Source organism: Sycon ciliatum, chromosome 2 (assembly GCF_964019385.1).
Source record: "Sycon ciliatum chromosome 2, ocSycCili1.1, whole genome shotgun sequence".
Classification (NCBI taxonomy): Eukaryota; Metazoa; Porifera; class Calcarea; order Leucosolenida; family Sycettidae; genus Sycon; species Sycon ciliatum.
The window spans coordinates 21,279,288-21,297,245 of NC_088644.1; the positions used below are offsets into that span (position 1 = coordinate 21,279,288).

A 17,958-nucleotide genomic window follows, 5' to 3' on the forward strand; every position below is an offset into this window, starting at 1 on the left:
CCAAGACAGCAAGAGTCTTACAAGTTGCTCTTGTTCACTAAAAAAACAAGAAGTAAAAGACAAACAGTTCTCAACTAATTCTCAAGTCAAGGTTGTCACCACGACATCAGCTCTTCTAATTCCCTAGTTTTCTGTTATGTATGTCTACCAGATGTAGAGGTCTTCCAAAATCGACGACCGAGTCGCAGGAGCAGATCATCTGCTCCTGTTATCATGGTTATCTTGCATCAGACTATCGCAACGTAGTACCTACTCGTCAGTGTGTGTTCGCTTACTATACGCCTCTTGCACTGGCGTTGCACTGGGCACTGCATCAATTGACTTGTGGGCAGCAGGCCTGTCACTGGCCTAGCGCCTGGCACGTCAACTGAAATAACTGCAAATCAATGACTACACTATATGCCTGTGGTCTCCGTTTGAAACGTGCAGTTCCACAGCTCCAGCCTGCCTGCTCAGCAGTTCATTATCTACTTTTCGTTATGTTACAAACCGTTGCCCGTTGTCTGCTTTGTCTTGGCTGTCTCTAAGTAATAGTTGGTAGCATTCAATGTCCGTTGAAGAGTTATAGCCCTTCTTCAGTCGTTCAGTACAATTCTAAAACGAGTCAACATGACGAGAGCCCAGCAACGTCGTTGTCATTGTGTCTGGCACTGTCCTCGACTGCAATAGTCTTCAATTCACTCATTGAGTTAATATTTTCTGTGGACGTCTTGTTTCATGTCGGTATAGTCCCGACAAGCCACGATTGTGATATCGTACTACTAGTCCAGCATCCTTCCGTTCACTAGCGTGCGACACAATGCACCAGCGCGTCAATTGCGTGGGCTAGTGTCATTCCCAAATTGGGAATCGAGTAAGTTTTAGAATCATTAGTACATTACATTACTGGTACTAGTGCACTTCACTATGTTTCTCAATCTACTTGACTTTTAGTGATATTTAGAAGAGCAAGTCGAGTGCAGCGTGGACGAATGGTGTTTGCTGTGCTAGAAATGTTAGTGGGAATAAAGGAGAATACGAGTATGGCAGGAAAGTAATGGAAACCATCCACGGTTCATTCATTTGTGTGAGGAAGTTGAAAAGGGGGATATGATTCCAACATAAAGGATACTGAAATAAGGAATTCGGATGGACACACGTACACCCATTCCCATAGCGCTGCACATCCGAACCAGTTTCGTTGTTTCACAACGTTTCGGCACTTTGCCATCATCAGGTGACCAATGAAACCCGAATTCCTTATTTCAGAGACTCGGGGGATGTTGAAGCTGCAGGAAGCCTCAGCCCTTCTTCATAAAGAGTACTGCTGCTGTAATGTTTGAGCTGTTGCAGTACTGGTCACAAAATGTTCCTTAAAGGGGAAGTTAAGGCAAAAATTAAAATTTCACCAGTTGTAGTCGTCGGGGTGCTGAGTCGAATGGTCGTGGTCCGAGGAAGCTGAGACGCTCCCTTCCTACTTGAATCCCAATCGAACTCGCGCACTTCCACCGAAACTGGGTGACTGCGCCCTACTAGATGGGGATTTGTATGCAAAATGTCACTAAAAGCGCCATTTCGTTCTTATAAAAGCACGGATGACCGCGATTGGCCCATATGTTGTAGTCTTTTGGACGCTGAGTCGACTGGGTTTGGTCCGAAAAGGCTGCGATGCAGCGTTCCTCCTTTATTCCCAATCGAACATGGTTGAACAAGCGGTCACGTGCTCCTGCGTACACCAGTCACCTGGTCACCGTGCCTGCAGGGTACAACTTACTAGCCTGTTTGACCTTTTTTGGGTGCAGTCCTGTCACTCGAGTTGAACTCGAGTTGAACCTTGGTGTGAAAGTTGTCACCTGCTGGCGTGGTGACCAGGTGATTTGGGCACCCAGGAGCACGTGACCGCTTGTTCAACCATGTTCGATTGGGAATAAAGGAGGAACGCTGCATCGCAGCCTTTTCGGACCAAAACCAGTCGACTCAGCGTCCAAAAGACTACAACATTTGGGCCAATCGCGGTCATCCGTGCTTTTATAAGAACGAAATGGCGCTTTTTGTGACAATTTGCATACAAATCCCCATCTAGTAGGGCGCAGTCACCCAGTTTCGGTGGAAGTGCGCGAGTTCGATTGGGATTCAAGTAGGAAGGGAGCGCCTCAGCTTCCTCGGACCAAGACCATTCGACTCAGCACCCCGAAGACTACAACTGGTGAAATTTTAATTTTTGCCTTAACTTCCCCTTTAACAATGATCCCAATGGCATGATTTGTCACCCCAACTTTTGACTTTGCTAAGCAAAGTTGCTGCCCAGAGGTTTCTGATTGGCGGATGTGCCGCTCAGATTAACTGACTCAGATTAACTGAGCAATCCGTATACATGTACATGGAAGCTTGCCCATAACTCAAAATTGTCCGGAACTTGGAAATAATACACAGCCATGATGAATGTGACACATCTCTTCGGTTGGACTTACTGAACCAAGACGGTGACTGGTACAATTCACAGGCGTACACGATAGGAGCTTAGGGCTGTGTCCTTCAATTAGTGGGGGAAAGTTGTTCAGCTGACCGTCATGACCTTGAAGGAAGAGTTTTCAAGATTAGACTGCAGTCATGTGCCTGCTATGGCAGTGGCTGGTCACAAGTTGACGGAGGTGTCTGCCGGGATATAGGTAGTAACTGGCAGAACTGAGCTCTAGTGTACATGTTCATGCAGTATATCACAGTGTTTCAACAGTGTTTCAACAGTGTTTCAACAGTGTTTCAACTAGCAGTGTTTCAACAGTGTTTCAACAGTGTTTCAACAGTGTTTCAACAGTGTTTCAACAGTGTTTCAACAGTGTTTCAACTAGCAGTGTTTCAACAGTGTTTCAACAGTGTTTCAACAGTGTTTCAACAGTGTTTCAACAGTGTTTCAACAGTGTTTCAACAGTGTTTCAACAGTGTTTCAACAGTGTTTCTACAGTGTTTCAACAGTGTTTCAAGTGGTATATTTTGCTTTGCCTCCTTGCAGTAGGCTGAACAGAACTGTGCGTGAGTCATCTGCATGTGTTTCTATGAATAGATTCTGACTCGCCACCTGAACTTATTGACGGCACATTGAAGCGGGCATCTTTTGAGCCCAACGCCACACGTGGCAAGTGACGGAGTCTTGGTAGCGGTGCACAACAACACAATGAATAATACACACGGAGACCTAGCTCAGCTACGGGCACAGGTGGCAGGCGAATATGAGGAACAGACCAGAGCTGCAATGGCCAACCTCCAGGTTGAGCTTGAGAGTGTGCACGCCCAGCTAGAGGAAGCCAATGATGAGAAGATTAAAGCAGCCCAGTACGGTCTACTCGCTCTGGAGGAGAAACAACAACTACAGCAGCAGTTTGATGAACTAGAGTCGGCACATTCCAGCACAAGGAAAGAACTTGACTCCACGTTACAGGTTAGATATGCACAAGAGAACATAACACCCCAAGAGTGTGCAACTCCCACCTACCCTGCTAGAGTACATAACACCCCAAGAGTGTGCAACTCCCACCTACCCTGCTAGAGTACATAACCACCCCAAGAGTGTGCAACTCCCACCCACCCTGCTGCCCCGACAGAATTTCAAGTTGACGTCATTATTTATGATGCAACGCTCCTTGCACCAGTGATTTACAACATGTGTACGGGTGTCAACGCATCACACTTTTTTCTCTGCAATAATTTGTACATGATCAGATCGGCTTTGGTCCACCACACGTTCCGGATTCGTCTGATAATCCGTGCACAGTGCGCATTGCGTCATCAAAATGACGTCAACTTGAAATTCTGTCGGGACAGCACCCATAGTCGAGTTGCACACTCTGGCCAGTCTGGGGGATTATGCATTGAAGTTTCACTCTAGTCACTGAATGTAATGTTACTTGCCTGTGATTGGTTGGGACATTTCAAATGCACGGCATGCCGTTTATGTGTTCCAGCTGCTGGAGGACTTACAAAGAGATCGAGATCGCCGAGAGCAACAGGAAGAAAGCCTGCGTTCAAGCCTAGCTGCAGAGTGCGAGAGACGGGAAAACCTCTTGGTCGACAACAACAGTGAGCTACAGGATCAAGTCAACTACCTCAGACAAACGCTCGGAAAAGAAACCGAGCGTAGGCAAACGGCAGAAACTGAGGTGAGGAGGACAATACTGAAGTGCAGTGGATAGTTTTGAGTGTTTCAGATGATGACTCCACGCATCAATCACATCATCGCATGCACTCAGTTCCATTTGAAATAGTTTCCATTATTCCTTACACATGCAATGAGACTGTCAAAGTCAGTGTGTATGCAGGGGGGGGGGGGGGGGGGGGGAGGGGAGGAGTATATTGGTAGATGAACTTGGATCAAGGGTTTTGTTGCCGTTTGCTTTTAGAGAATGATCTTCCCTTTTATTGGGAAAGCAGTGCAGTAAACCTCTCTATCATGAGCATTCTATGGACAAGACATTATATGTCTGATGCATTGAGTGGCGTGTACTGTTAACAGCAAAAGAGAAGGCGTAACCCATGACTTGACCTTGTTTGGGAATAGTTGGGACTGATTCAGTCCCGGAGTGAACAAAGGTGACCCACTCCGGGATGTGGAAGTGGCCTTTGTTGAGAGGTGTCCAGGACCACTAACTAAGGGAGGCTTTACTGGAGTTTCCTTGACTTCTTCTTACGTCACAAGGGGAAGAAGATTCATTGAATGGTACAGCTATCCATACACGCCCAGTCACACCAATGATTTCATCACAGCTTCTACTATGACAGTGATATATCGGTTACGGTAATGTTCCCGGCACTGATGACACTGATGTTCACAGTTGCATCAGGCTTTCGTTGTGTCTGATCTCCCTTTGGATGAGCACTGGATGAAAATGTTGGTTAGAGCAGATGATGATAACGGAATTGTGCAATGAATATGGGTGGAATTTAACCTGTATCCAAGAAGAATACTGAAATTGCTATTTCTATCTGTTCTGTTCCCGTGATGTGATGGTGGAGTAGTTGAGACAGCTGCAGGAACGAGAGCATGACCACTTGCGGGCCAATCACAGTGGCGTTGATCGCGCTCTTGAAGCTGAGCGGTTGCATGAGAAGTCACTGCAGGAAGTGGATCAGCTGCAAGGCCAACTTTCCTTGCTCGAAGGTGTTCAGGTACTAGTAACGCAATATGCTCACAATGTTTAAAAACAGCTTTCAAAATGTCGGTTGTGACTAGTGACAGCCAAACTTAGCCATTGTGCAAATCATGATCAGTCACACCACAACTGCACAATGTGTTCTCGGCCTCTTTGCATCCACTGGTGAGCTCCGTTGGAGTGAAGCAGCTGTCTGGAGGGTTTGTAATATCAAAATTTCCACAGAATTGCTCTCGCCATGGTGGAGATATGCAAGTACAGTCGAATGTCACTTATCCGGTCGCCAGTTATCCGTCAAGCCCGGGAGTGGTAATTTTATGACTCTCAACAGAAATTTCTAATTTTTTTGTTTGTCTGTATATTATACGGTGAAATACGCATTTACTTGAAGTAGATGTGGTCACGTATGCTAACATGTATGTGTACATGGAGCAATTCATGAATATGCATGAGTATATTTGGGTATTGTGTACATAAATCAGTGAAATCCAGCCATATATGCACATAAAAAATGATATCATGCAGTTATCCAAAGGCCAACATATTCAGTTATCCAACATGCCTGATTCCCGAAGTGGTCGGATAAGTGACATTCGACTGTAGAGTGTGGGTTGGCCAAAACTATGCATTGTGGAGTGGTGGTGTCATTACTTTGGTGACAGGTGGTCGGTGACTGGTGTTTGTTGTCTTGCTTCCGGGTAATTGATTTCTCTAACTCAGTGTGCATGTGCCTGATCACCATTGGCAGAGTCATGGGCATCCTTTTGTTACCATGTCAGACTTTCTAGATTTACGTTTTAAAAGACATGTTGTCCCTAGTATCACATTCTCGGTGTGTTGTGTGATTTTTGTGTGTCTGCTGTCAGGCAAGAGCAAGTAACCTGGAGAAGACCATGGCATCTTGTGAGGCCGAGAAAGACAATCTATCCGAGCTGGTCAATCGGCTCAATCAGGAGCTGGAGCAGTCACAGGTGGATGTGTCGATGGCGTTTGCCAGCCTGAAAGAGGAGCAGGAGAGGTGTCGGCACCTTGAAATGAAAATGGAAGAAATGGAGATGACATCATCATTCTCCGCCGGACTGGGTCAGAGTACGGGCAATGTTATGAATGAGCTGACTATGGCCACAATGAGCACTCCAGAGCCTGCTGATGACGTTGCAAACGGACTTGCCGGTGACCCAGATAACATGATGCCCTCAGTTCCAATCACTCCTGGTCGTAACGCTAGCCTGCTGGATGAGATCCAGAACTCGATGGAATCCAACCAGTATGAGCGTGTTGCAGAGCTGGAACAACAGCTGGAGACTCATAACTCAACCATCGCTGACCTGAAGGCTGAACTACAGCGCACGCAACTGAAGGACTCTATTGCATTGCAGGGCATGCGCAAAGAGACGCAGGAAAAACAGCATGCGATCGACAGGCTACAGTCGGAACTTGCCGAACTTAGGCCGCAGATGAATGAAGCTGTGTGTGTTGGAGAGGAAAGGCTCAGTACCACCGCTGCCAGTAAGCGTATCCAGGATCTACAGTCAAGCATAGATCAACTGCAGAAAGATGTAGCACACGAGCGAGAGGCCTTGGAGAAAGCCAACCAGACACTTGAACAGAAGGGTGAAGACGTTTCTGGAGAGCACTCAAATTTGTTGAAGCGCATCGAACGCATGGAGGCTGAACGTGCCACCCGTGTCCTGGACAGTGAGGAGAAGTGTGAAAAGCTACGGATTGATCTGTTCAACGTTCGGGAAGACAATGACAAGCTGCTAGCCATGCGCACTGAGCTGGAACAGAAGAACGCAGACATTGAAACTCGCTTCCGGTCCGCGGAAAACTCCTCTGCAGAGCAGAGGGAATCCCTGAGCGCACTGAGCCGTGAGATTCAGAATGCCATTGCTGATGTGGAGGGCACAGCCAGGCTTGCTGCATCGCTGACTAACGGTCAAGGTGGCGGTGATTCTTTATCTGCTGCAGCAGGCTCGCATGCAGCCACTTCTCCCAGCAAGGTATCTATGGAGCCAGGTCAGCTGATGAACACACTACGTGATAAGGTGCGCGCTATTAAGAGCAATGTGGAAAGTGTCCTGCGTTCCTCCTTGGAGAAACACACCGTTACGACAGGTAATCCCACTGCAACAACAGCGGGTAGCTCTGCAGCGCAGGCATCAGCAGCTGCCACTGACAAGGAGTGGGCAAATGAGGGCAAGAAGCAAGCACAGGTAGGAGGTAGTGTGCCGGGGTGCATGGCGGTGTTCTATAGTCATGCCATGATGTGCCACTCTCATTTCTGTCAGGTACTTTTGGATAGGGTGTAATACCTCTCTTACTATGAGCATGTAATGGAGTTCACCCTTTGCACATGGACGGTAGTGCTTGGTTCAATTTTGGCATCGTGCTTGTCACAGTGCAGATTTAAAGCTCATGTAGTTATTTTGGTTGAAGACTACCACATAATATTATAGTGTGTACATCCAAGCGATAGCGCCGAATGAAGTAATTGTGCATCCGGGCTTCCCAGCCTACTGTATCAGTGAGGCACTGACTTAGGTGACAGGAATGCAACACTAAAGTCCTGCAAAGAGACCACACGGACTGGGTGGTATGTACTGGGAATTTTCCCGTTCAGAATGCGGCAGTGCTCCGAAAGTTCTGCTGCCAAATTCGGGTCACGGGTAAGGACAAGAATCACAAGATACCTCTACATTATATTTGCATGTACCACAGCCTAGAGATCCTCTTTTCCACACAGAAATCCGGACCCCAAACACACAAAGCCGAAGACCCTAATGGACACATCTTCGCTATTTGATTTCTCTTCTGCTCATGCTGATAAAGCAGAACCTCTCCCCTTTAGCTGCTGACTGTGAGCCTTTAAAAGAATCATGGTTCGCTTGAGACTCAGATAGACTTTAATAAAAGCTGTACGTAATTATTGTGCCTGGTACCAAGAATGCATTTTCCGTGTCTGGCTAACTTCGTCAGACCTAGTGGAAATATGTGTAGGGATGTCATCAAGTGGTACATTGCGGTTGCAAACGGAAGAATGTTGATCTGGATTCGAGCAACATGTGGATCGCCGATGATTCACAAATGACAAATATCTTGTAAATCTGTGTTTGTACTCTGCAGTTGAAGATTGAGCGGATGCGACGGGAGCTGAAGTCGCGTGCCAATGAAATCTCAACGCTACGCATGGTAATGCAGGCCAATCGGAGCACAGCGCAGGCCGCTCTGCAGCGTGAAAAGGCCATTGCCGAGCGCAAGGTGCGCGAGGCCGAGGAACGAGTGGTGCGAGCACGGGCAGACCTGGAGAGAACCCAGCGTGACAACTCTAATTTCACAGTGATGCGCAGCATGTTCGCAGAGCGGTAAGTCTGACCAGCCCGCAGGTCTGAGGTAGTCTTGCCGAGCGTGCTACACCTAGAATACCTGTAACACAACTGTTTCCTTCTGTGCTCTTTCTGCAGATGTGAGGAGTATATCAAACAGGTCGCAAGCTTCCGCAAGACCATAGCTGAACTGACGAAGGAGAAAGGAGAGTTGAGCATGCTCTTGGAGAGAGCCATTGCCCAGAAAGTGCGCTTGACGGAAAAGCTAGAAGAGTATGAGATCGAGAATGAGCGCATGTGGAGCATTCCTCAAGCGCTTGCTGCAACCAGGGTATAAAACCATGAAGGCTGGTGTGTGTAGCCTCCGGAGCGACTGGACATCCTGGACTGCTACTCGCTAACCTGCAGTCTCTCTCAGTCTGCAAAGTGATCATCTCTGTGCTGCCCTCTAATAATCACCTGGCTCATACTTTCCTTGCCTATTAGAAAGTTGGAAGTTCGAAAAGTCTCGGTTAAAAATTAAAATATTGATGTTGAGAGTGCCCGTGCCTCCCCCTCCCCCCCCCCCCCCCCTCCCCACTACTTTCAAGTAGTATTAACTATTGTCTTCTTTGTGCTTTCCCCAGGGGCACCTTTAGTAAGTATAGACTAATCATAGTATTTGATGTGCAAGAGCTTGTGGTTTGGCCATGCATCCCAATTGATGTTTTGTGTATTGCAAAGTTTGAGAGTTGTTGATACTAAGCAAGCTTTCGGGACTGTCCGTTTGGAAAAGGGTAAATTTAATTTACCCAGCCAATTGCCTAAGCCACCGAATGTAGCTTGAAACCTATTGAGTGGCAGATTTTCAGACTGCTACACTTGAAATGACTAGTGAATTGCCTTTATATAATTCCTGACTGAACTATATTTCTACGATACCCTCGGAGTGTGATTGAGACAGCCACTGGATATGGATGAGGATACCGATGTGCTTTGGGGAGTATGCCTACTCAGTAGTAATGGTTTTGATGGGGAAAATTTCCCAAATTACTAGTGACTCGGCAGGCTACCAGCGCATGTACTTCAGTAGTGAACTGGGCACCCATGACATCGGTCTAACATTAATTTTACTGTGGGTTCTGATTGCACCCATTGGTAACTTCTCACTTCTCGAGCGGTTGGAAGTTTCCGCCTGCCCTGCTGAGCTTTTTAACTAACGACGCTGAACCGGTACAAATCTGACAGACCTCTGCAAGAAATCCTTTTCGCACTTTTAAACTTCCACATAGGAGTGTTTGAAAAATTCAAGATAATCATACAATAGGTATCGTGCAGCCAGGGTGGCGTTTCTCAAATGGGCCGGCCACAGTTACAGAAAGCAGGGAGTCACAAAATAGTGATAATTTAGTACTGCCTGGGCCTGGTAGAAAGTAAGTGAAACGAATAAGATTATGATAATTAAAATTCTCTCAGCATAGGATATTATAGGAACTGTAGTTTTTTATAAAGTCATCACCGGGGAATCCTGGAATGTGCTCAACAGCAATAATCAGGCTTGTGGTTACGTCCATGCAAATAGCTGGAGCAGCATTGTTGATGTGCTTGGGTACAAATTACGAGTTGTCTGCTAGTGCCGCGGCATAACAGGGGAAGGTTTGATTGCTGTTTCCAGTATAAAGTGGGAAAATAGTATTCAAAATACAACTTGTACCGTTCATTAGCTACCCTTCCATTGAAACACCACCATTTAAATTCTCAAGTTTGAGTCGATTGTCCCATGGGCATGCATTCCATATTAGATCCTCAGAGCAATGACTTCACAGCAAATAAAGTGCACGGCATCCTGAACATGTTTTCATTCACACCATCGACCAGCTTTTTCTCCAGTTCTCTGCTGCCTATAGATTGACGGACTCGTATGAAGTTGGTACATGCGCCCGGACTGACGTACCTCCTCGCAGCGGTGCCTGTTCGTAGTCAGTAAGCTCCGACTTCTCGCGGATACAGTTGTAGTAGACAATGGTGACCATGGCAACTAACACTATGAACCCACCGATGCACAGCGCAATGAACTCCCATTCAGTCAGCGGACCAAAGCGCCCGCTAGCCTGGGGCAAGGTGGTCGGCACTGCTGCCGATGATGATATGCTACCGCTCTGGGCTGGTCCACTCGTTGTCACCGGGCTAGCTGTTGGGGATGTGTTGCTGGTGGTGACGGCTGCTGTCGTTGGAACAGCCGTCGGTGTCGTTGTTGGTGTTGTCGTTGGTGTGGTTGTCGGTGTCGTAGTTGGAGTGGTGGTTGGTGTTGTAGTTGGTGTGGTTGTAGGTGTAGTTGTTGGTGTGGTGGTTGGTGTAGTCGTTGGAGTGGTGGTTGGTGTTGTGGTTGGTGTAGTCGTTGGAGTGGTGGTTGGTGCTGTGGTTGGTGTGGTTGTAGGTGTGGTAGTTGGAGTTGTCGTCGGTGTGGTGGTGGGAGCAGCAGTCGTGGCAGGACTCGTTCCGTTCAGAAACAACAAGAAGACGGACTTGGAAGTCGTAGATATGGCAATCAACTCGTCATCAATAATGGACGGAGAAGCAACCACCTGAAGGACACATGAGACAAGCCGTGAGATTCTCAATATACCTGTTCAGGTACTGGCATCATAATTGTATGTGTAGTCTTCAGGAAATGATCAGGAGCATTATTGATCTGATGAATCGTAATGAATACCCTCATGGACACGATCTAACCAACCAATATCTTGGTGCACGGTGGATGCTGGCCCAGTCAAATCCTTAAAAAAATAAAAACAATGCATACGAAAAATAGTCAATTTCTTACCGTTCCTTCCAGGTCGTAGTGCCATATCTCTTGCCCTGTCCTACCGTTGAACGCATACAGCTGCAACAAAACACACAACCACACAGGAATTTTATCTTTAGCCACAAGCACGCCCAAGCCGTTGCACAGTCTTTGCTCTGACTTGCTGAGACCTAGGGTCACTGGCAGCATCGTAAAATGAAAAAAATAGCGGAATTGAATTTTGTTGGGGGGGGGGGGGGGTGAGGACCTTCGTCAAAGTTCCTGTTTCAAGTTTCACACCACCCAACCTCTGTTGCATGTAATCGCATGCATACTTATGTACGCGCCTACATGTTGAAATTTACTCTATACATTGTGTAGAGTAAATTTCAGCAAAAAAAAAAATATTTTTGAGCCTTGACTATTTGGGCCAAAACTGAAATTCACTGCCATGGCCCACTGCAGTCTTAGCGTTGGAGAAAGTTCTTACCGTGGCTGGGGATAGCGACGCAATATATACTGTTCCATTGGCATCCACGGCTGGAGAGGAGACAAGCTCCTTAGTACCAAGTCGCTTACTCGTCCACCTACAGCAGCAGCAGCCGCAGCAGATCACAGATACATTAGAAGTTAGAAGCTGAGCACAGATGCCTTGATGCTCTGTGTGTACAGTGTACAGTCATACATACAGCCAACCGGGCAAATAACGACCCTCGCCCGGTCATGAGAAAAGTGTTGTTATGCGCGAGGTTAAAAGTAGGCAATCAAGTGGGTACTTGACTTGCTCTGAAGATAGTGTTGTTATTCGCGACAGTCTGTTATATCCGAGGTTGTTCTTCCCGGGGTTGACGTCACGGTATACATGTGTGTACAGTGTTCAGTCATACAAAATGCATTTTACTTAGTACCACTGTACGCTAATACCTGGCAATGATGCATAATCTAGGTTATCTGCGATCCACTTTGAATAAAGCCCGGGCTATGCCTCTGTGATGTACTGCCGCCTCTGCAGCTGTGGAATACATAGATTGGTAGTGTTCTGTGAATTGCCATGCATCTAATCAAAACAGACATTACAATCACATTAGCCGGCTTGGGGCTGTAATGTACTGCACACTCACAGTATTTCACCGCGAATACCATCGATGCCGCGCAGCTTCCCATCGCTCCATGCACAGTAGACATAGACGTATTTCTTGCCATCATGGTGAATCAGTGACACAGCCGGCGAGGACTGCACCAGATCAACAGGATCTGTAGCACGAGCAAACCAGACTGGCGCTTCATCCGGGCGTGTATTAGCACGGTTGCAACCCTCCAGTCCAAACGAAGTACCCGCGTAGACAAAGCCAACATTCTCCTTGCCGTCACAATGGTACCTATGGTCACGGCGTGGGGTGTCATACGTTTCACCAACTTCACACACCTGGACAGAATGTGAATAATATACACAGCTGTGTCACCCCAGCTACCATGGCTACAGCTGTTTGGCATGGCAAGCTCAGTCAAATAACATAAGCTACATGCAGTAGTGGTCAACCGTCATGATCTCGTCAACCTTGACTGGACTGGAGAAGTTGTACCCACCCTCGACCCATATCATCTCCTCTAAGATCAGATGGACTTCAATGAAGCCAGTGCATGTGAACACTCGGACGACTCTTGATTAGGCTATGCCGCACTAAGTTGACAGCCCCTAGAGCAAGCGGCTGTACGTTCTTTTTCACCACCATTTGACTATGATAGCACCCATATACAGCACCGTGTTTCTGAGAAAAAGAACAACATTGCCCCAAAATTGTAGCCAGCAGTCTGACAGGTAACCATGGTAACACAGGGTCACTTTTCACTGGGCAGGGGACTTTGTAAGCCTTGACATTGTGATCAGACAGAGAAGATACAAAAAAAGTTAAAGCAGTCAGATGACAGCCAGTACCACCTACCCAGACTGCTGGTGATGTCAGAGGAATGCCCTGCAGGTCCCAGGCAATGTTGGGCCGTGAGCCGTTGCGGCGCAGGAGAAGCAGGTGGCTCTTCGGAGTATGATACACTGGTACGTAGATAGATCCATCGTCTGAAGCCACGCTCACCGATGCCTGGATATTGTGCGAGTCAGACTGTAAGCTGGCACTCCATGTAGCGTTCTGCTTTGTGTCGAATGGCAACGTCGTGACATCATATGCATAGACACGGGACAGGCTCTGTGATGTGTATATGACTGTGTTGTTAAAACCATGCACGGCCGAAGTGCACACTCCAGCCGTATCCGTATTCTGCCACACAACTCTAGGTTTGGCCTTGTCCCTGCAGTCGATGAGGTACATACGCAGGTCATGAGCGGAGGACACCATCACAAAGCCTGGTGCCACAACCAGTGGTGACGCAGTGATCTCGGTGCCATAGTGGGTCTGGTTCCGCGGTATTTCCTGGTGGCAGGTTGCGAGTCGCTCCCTGCTCAGCTCCACAGTGACGACAATGGAGTGGGCCTGCACACCGATCAACGTACTGTGATCCGTCAGCACATACACCGTGCCGTCTGCATCCACACTGGCCGAGGACTGCACTTCTGCACCAGCGTCAAACTTCCTATGGTTGATGGTGAAGTTGACGCCCACACTGCCGCGCGCCAAGCCACTCGGGCCGACCAAACTGGACAGGCCGTTGCTATCAAAGCCATGGCGAAACTGTGGCCACAAAGAGGGCAAAGTAGGCTGCTGGCCACCCACTACGATCGCTGATAGCAACCATGTGATACTCAACAGATCTAACCGGCTGCACATGCAATTGAATGGACCAAGATAGTTTTCCAGCAGCATTGTCGGCATCCTACTCATCAATGAAGCACGATCATAGACCAGCCCCACTCAGTCCAGCATACAGCTGCCAAGTATCTGCAATAAAGCTCCAAATTTCATTCACTGAACACCTCCGTGATCGCTACTAGTGTAGCAGCAACACCTTACGCGGCTTGGAGTTTAGAATGCGGGTATACCGGTATGGTGTGGTCAAAGTCACTCATGTAGAAAATGTAGTTGACTGCCCCTTCCTTACTCGCTCTTTCAAGTCTTGCTACAGTACTGAGGTCGTCTAGCGTGCTTCTAATTGCTAGTGATGAGGCGATCCAAATTTCAATTCAGATAGCACGGCAACCATTTCACAGAGCAGCTCCACGCACTCAGGAATGGCGTAGTTGTGCTTCCGACTTTCCGTGATGGTCAGCGCGATCACCAGAATTTAGCAGCAGGTAAGTCGACAAGCCTTGTTGTACTTCTCCTCGCTCAACTCCCGATCGGTGCATTGACCGTCCAGACGGACACAGGGGCACCTTTTGTTGCACCGTCTTTGTGTCGCTTCCTTGCTGGCCACTTCTCAGCAGACACAAAACTCAACTCCAGTTACTAGTATTTCCCTGAAAAGGGCATAGGGACAGATCGGAGCTAGTGCAGTAGTGGGAGAGAGGCAGTGGGTGAAAGCCAAGTTTGAAGTCGTGATGACTTGTTATGTTTTCTTTTTCTGCTTGCAATGCCAACCACACGTGACCATAATTGACGTCATGCAGCACATGCAACAATCTGTTTCTGAATCATCGCTACTACCGCCGATAAGTTAACCCCAAGAGTGTGCAACTCCAGCCAGCTATATATGGGGTCTGCGATAGGGCAGACCCGAATTTGCTAGCAATTCTTCTAGCAAAATATCGAAGAATTTTGAAAGGGAATTTGCTGGCAAAATGGAGCAAAATATTGGTGTGTTGGCTGGGAATTGGGAGATTTTGCACATATACGGTCCACATGACTCATTTCGGCACAGTTTTACCAACACGTGACTCACTTTTTCTCATTTTTGCCAACACGTAACCCACTTTCGGTCAGTTTTCTCACACGTGACACAAATTTTGGAGCAAAAAGGGAGCAAAATATCGAGTGGCCTAGCAAAATGAAAGCAAAATTTCGACGATGCACGAGCAAAATTATGCCGCAAAATATCGAGATTCAGCTGGCAAATTCGGGTCAGCCCAAGTCTGCGACGGCAGAACTTCACATCACGTGATGAACCCGTACACATTATTTGCACTCTGTGCATGATACTTGATAGATACAGGGTTGTACGCAGCCCAGCTTTGGGAGGGGGGGGGGGGTAGTTTGGGTACAACTCTCTTGTGGTCACTTTGCACCAGGGAGTCGTCAAATACCGGTATTTGACGACTCCCTGCTTTGCACTGTTTGCCAGCATAACCTTTTGAACCATGTCACGTGATGTGAAGTTCTGCCGTCGCAGCACAGCATAGAGGTTGTGCAGGCAGTTGCACAGTCTTGGGGTTGGGGTTATGTACTCTTGGTAGTAGCAAGAGTACCGGGTTATGTACTCTTGGTAGTAGTACTACTACTAGTAGTACGAGTACTACTGTCATGGACATGGAAATCCAGTCGATTGACCGGGGCCGGCGCGCGCCGTCAGCGCGTACAGAACGCTGCATGCAGTGCACAATCATGTTGATCCAGCAGCGCATTACATGCATGGCTGTACTACTTACCAACGGCTGCATGGCCAGCCCTCTGGCCCCTGGGGCCGCTAGACGGGCGACCGGATTTCCATGTCCACGACAGTACGGTATCTGAGCTGCACTGCAGATCTACAGACTACGAGTACAGTGCATGCTGGCAACTGAAATCCGACCCCCCCCCCCCCCCCCCCGAGCTATGGGTGCCCTGCGCAGCGCGCTGCCTGAATTAAGTAGTGAAATGACGATCCAGCTGCCTGGATTTAAGTTTTCCTATGGTTTAGCATGCTCAACAATTTCACGTGCAATAGGCGCATCACGTACAAACCCATCCGAAGTCTCCGAGGAAAGCGGATTTGGAAGCAGGAAACCGTAGCAGATCAATAATGACGCAATGGCCCACAGTTCATGGCCACGCAACGCAGGCAGGGTACCGCGCCAGACCCCATATACGGAGTTGCATACTCTTGGGGTTATGCACTCTTGGTATCAGCAATAGTACATGGCATTACGCGAGTACAGTGAATTGAGATTTCAGTAAATGTTGTACCAGTCAAATACTGTAAACCGCAAAACCGTTGCGCTTTTCGTGATGGACGTGAAATCGCAAAAGTAAGCTGGCGCGAAATGTAGAACTGTAGTAATAAACTAATGAAATTGACTTCAATCGCAAACATTTCCAGGTGCAAATTTGTTACGTGAATCGCAAACTAAAACCGGCGCAAACAGTTCCCGCTTTACAGTAGTGACAGAACATAGAATAATAATTATGTGGCTAGGCCAAGTATGTGTACTGGTACAATATACAATATACAATGTACAATGTACAATGTACAATGAACAATGTTATGTACTGAAGTACATTGTAGCTGTTTGAGGTACTGGAAGAATATACAATGGGGTGCAGCTACTTTTACAGTACATGTGCTGGCAAAATGATATGGACTGCAATATGTACAGAGCTCATGGTTGAAGAGAGAGAGAGAGAGAGAGAGAGAGAGAGAGAGAGAGAGAGAGAGAGAGAGAGAGAGAGAGAGAGAGAGAGAGAGAGAGAGAGAGAGAGAGAGAGAGAGAGAGAGAGAGAGAGAGAGAGAGAGAGAGAGAGAGAGAGAGAGAGAGAGAGAGAGAGAGAGAGAGAGAGAGAGAGAGAGGAGAGACAGCGAGGGAGAGAGCGAGAGAGGGAGGGAGGGAGAGAGAGAGAGAGAGAGAGAGAGAGAGAGAGAGAGAGAGAGAGAGAGAGAGAGAGAGAGAGAGACAGAGACAGAGAGAGAGACAGACACAGAGACAGACAGACAGAGACAAAGACAGAGATAGAGACAGAGCAAGCATGCATGCAACACTAAATAGGGCAATGAGTATGATGGCATTGATGCAACTGTATACTTCTGAAGTAGGTATTTACACTGTGTATGTACACAAATGAGCTACATGTATCTTACAGAGGAACAGTCTTGAATGCTCAGTCCTCGTCTGAGAAGTAGCTTTCCTCCGATTGTTTAGATCGTTTGGCTGGAGGAGGACCAGCTTCCGAGTCCGGCCTAGCTCCGGCAGTAGATTCCCCCATGTTCTCTTCAACCTCTCTGACCAGCTGACAATGGCGAATTGCCTGGTGGAGACTGAAGTCGTCTTCTACCTCTTCTTCTTCCTCTTCTTCATACTCTTCCGCACCAGCTGCATCTCCTTCTGTAGTTGATCTGGATTGTAATAAACATACAGGCACAATCCACCACAGTGGACACAACACCAGGAAGGAATCATTTGAAGTCTAGAACGCCAGCAAGGATGTGGCACAAACAGAAAAAACTCCCTGAGCGGACACCTCTCGACAAATGACATCTCCGCATTGAGGACGCAACTGTTCAGTCCCAGGGTTTTAGCTGAAACGACATACACTTGCACTGTAACATGTTGTGTGCCTGGTGAACTTGGGCAGCGCTGTTCCAATGTACGGCGCACATGTGCACGGTACATTGGAACAGCTAGCTCGATCGACCAGCACACAGGCTTGACTTCGTTTTCTGACGACGAATGCACGCGTGGAGATCGAGTCCGGCGTGATGTCACGCTGTATTTCGCGACAATGCTGGGCAACTTCTTTCCAAGACTATGATTTACAAACAGAGGGTGCCAGGTTCAAGACCAGCGGAAGGATTTTCCAGCCGTGCTGCGACCCTGGGAACGCATGGCCTGGCACAAGGGAAGCATGGATGCAGCGAATGGGATTTTCGGTCTTTGACCACTTTG

The 17,958-nt window shown here is 47.7% G+C and overlaps 3 protein-coding genes across 3 annotated transcripts in view; 1 reads left to right on the plus strand and 2 right to left on the minus strand.

Annotated features, from left to right (window-relative positions):
* The first annotated feature begins 342 nt into the window (after positions 1-342).
* Positions 343-9,384, plus strand: LOC135809169 (protein bicaudal D homolog 2-like). Its single transcript, XM_065322454.1, has 7 exons — positions 343-853; positions 3,041-3,415; positions 3,939-4,133; positions 4,990-5,139; positions 5,990-7,339; positions 8,250-8,488; positions 8,588-9,384. Exons 2-7 carry the CDS (start codon positions 3,152-3,154, stop codon positions 8,784-8,786), a joined length of 2,397 nt encoding a protein of 798 aa, XP_065178526.1. The 5' UTR covers positions 343-853; positions 3,041-3,151; the 3' UTR covers positions 8,787-9,384.
* Positions 9,385-9,875: 491 nt separating this feature from the next.
* Positions 9,876-14,697, minus strand: LOC135809170 (mucin-17-like). The gene is made up of 5 exons (XM_065322455.1): positions 13,157-14,697; positions 12,335-12,639; positions 11,704-11,800; positions 11,253-11,312; positions 9,876-11,013 (listed from the first exon to the last, which is right to left on the minus strand). The coding sequence occupies exons 1-5, from the start codon at positions 14,045-14,047 to the stop codon at positions 10,330-10,332; spliced, it is 2,037 nt and encodes a 678-aa protein (XP_065178527.1). The 5' UTR covers positions 14,048-14,697; the 3' UTR covers positions 9,876-10,329.
* A 1,534-nt stretch (positions 14,698-16,231) lies between these two features.
* LOC135809171 (zinc finger CCHC-type and RNA-binding motif-containing protein 1-like) overlaps positions 16,232-17,958 on the minus strand; it is a 6,850-nt gene continuing 5,123 nt past the window's right edge. The window contains exon 5 of the mRNA XM_065322456.1: positions 16,232-17,408. Within this exon, the coding sequence (XP_065178528.1) occupies positions 17,174-17,408 (235 nt within the window). The 3' untranslated portion in view covers positions 16,232-17,173. The remainder of the gene's footprint in view (positions 17,409-17,958) is intronic.

Excerpts from the sequence above, each read along its gene's own strand:
- LOC135809170 (XM_065322455.1), bottom strand. The coding sequence starts at position 14,047 with ATGAGTAGGATGCCGACAATGCTGCTGGAAAACTATCTTGGTCCATTC. Across the intron at positions 12,640-13,156 it reads TGACATCACCAGCAGTCTGG|GTGTGTGAAGTTGGTGAAAC; the intron begins GTAGGTGGTACT and ends CATTCTGTCCAG. Across the intron at positions 11,014-11,252 it reads ACTACGACCTGGAAGGAACG|GTGGTTGCTTCTCCGTCCAT; the intron begins GTAAGAAATTGA and ends TGTGTCCTTCAG.
- LOC135809169 (XM_065322454.1), top strand. The coding sequence starts at position 3,152 with ATGAATAATACACACGGAGACCTAGCTCAGCTACGGGCACAGGTGGCA. Across the intron at positions 5,140-5,989 it reads CCTTGCTCGAAGGTGTTCAG|GCAAGAGCAAGTAACCTGGA; the intron begins GTACTAGTAACG and ends GTCTGCTGTCAG. Across the intron at positions 8,489-8,587 it reads CGCAGCATGTTCGCAGAGCG|ATGTGAGGAGTATATCAAAC; the intron begins GTAAGTCTGACC and ends CTCTTTCTGCAG.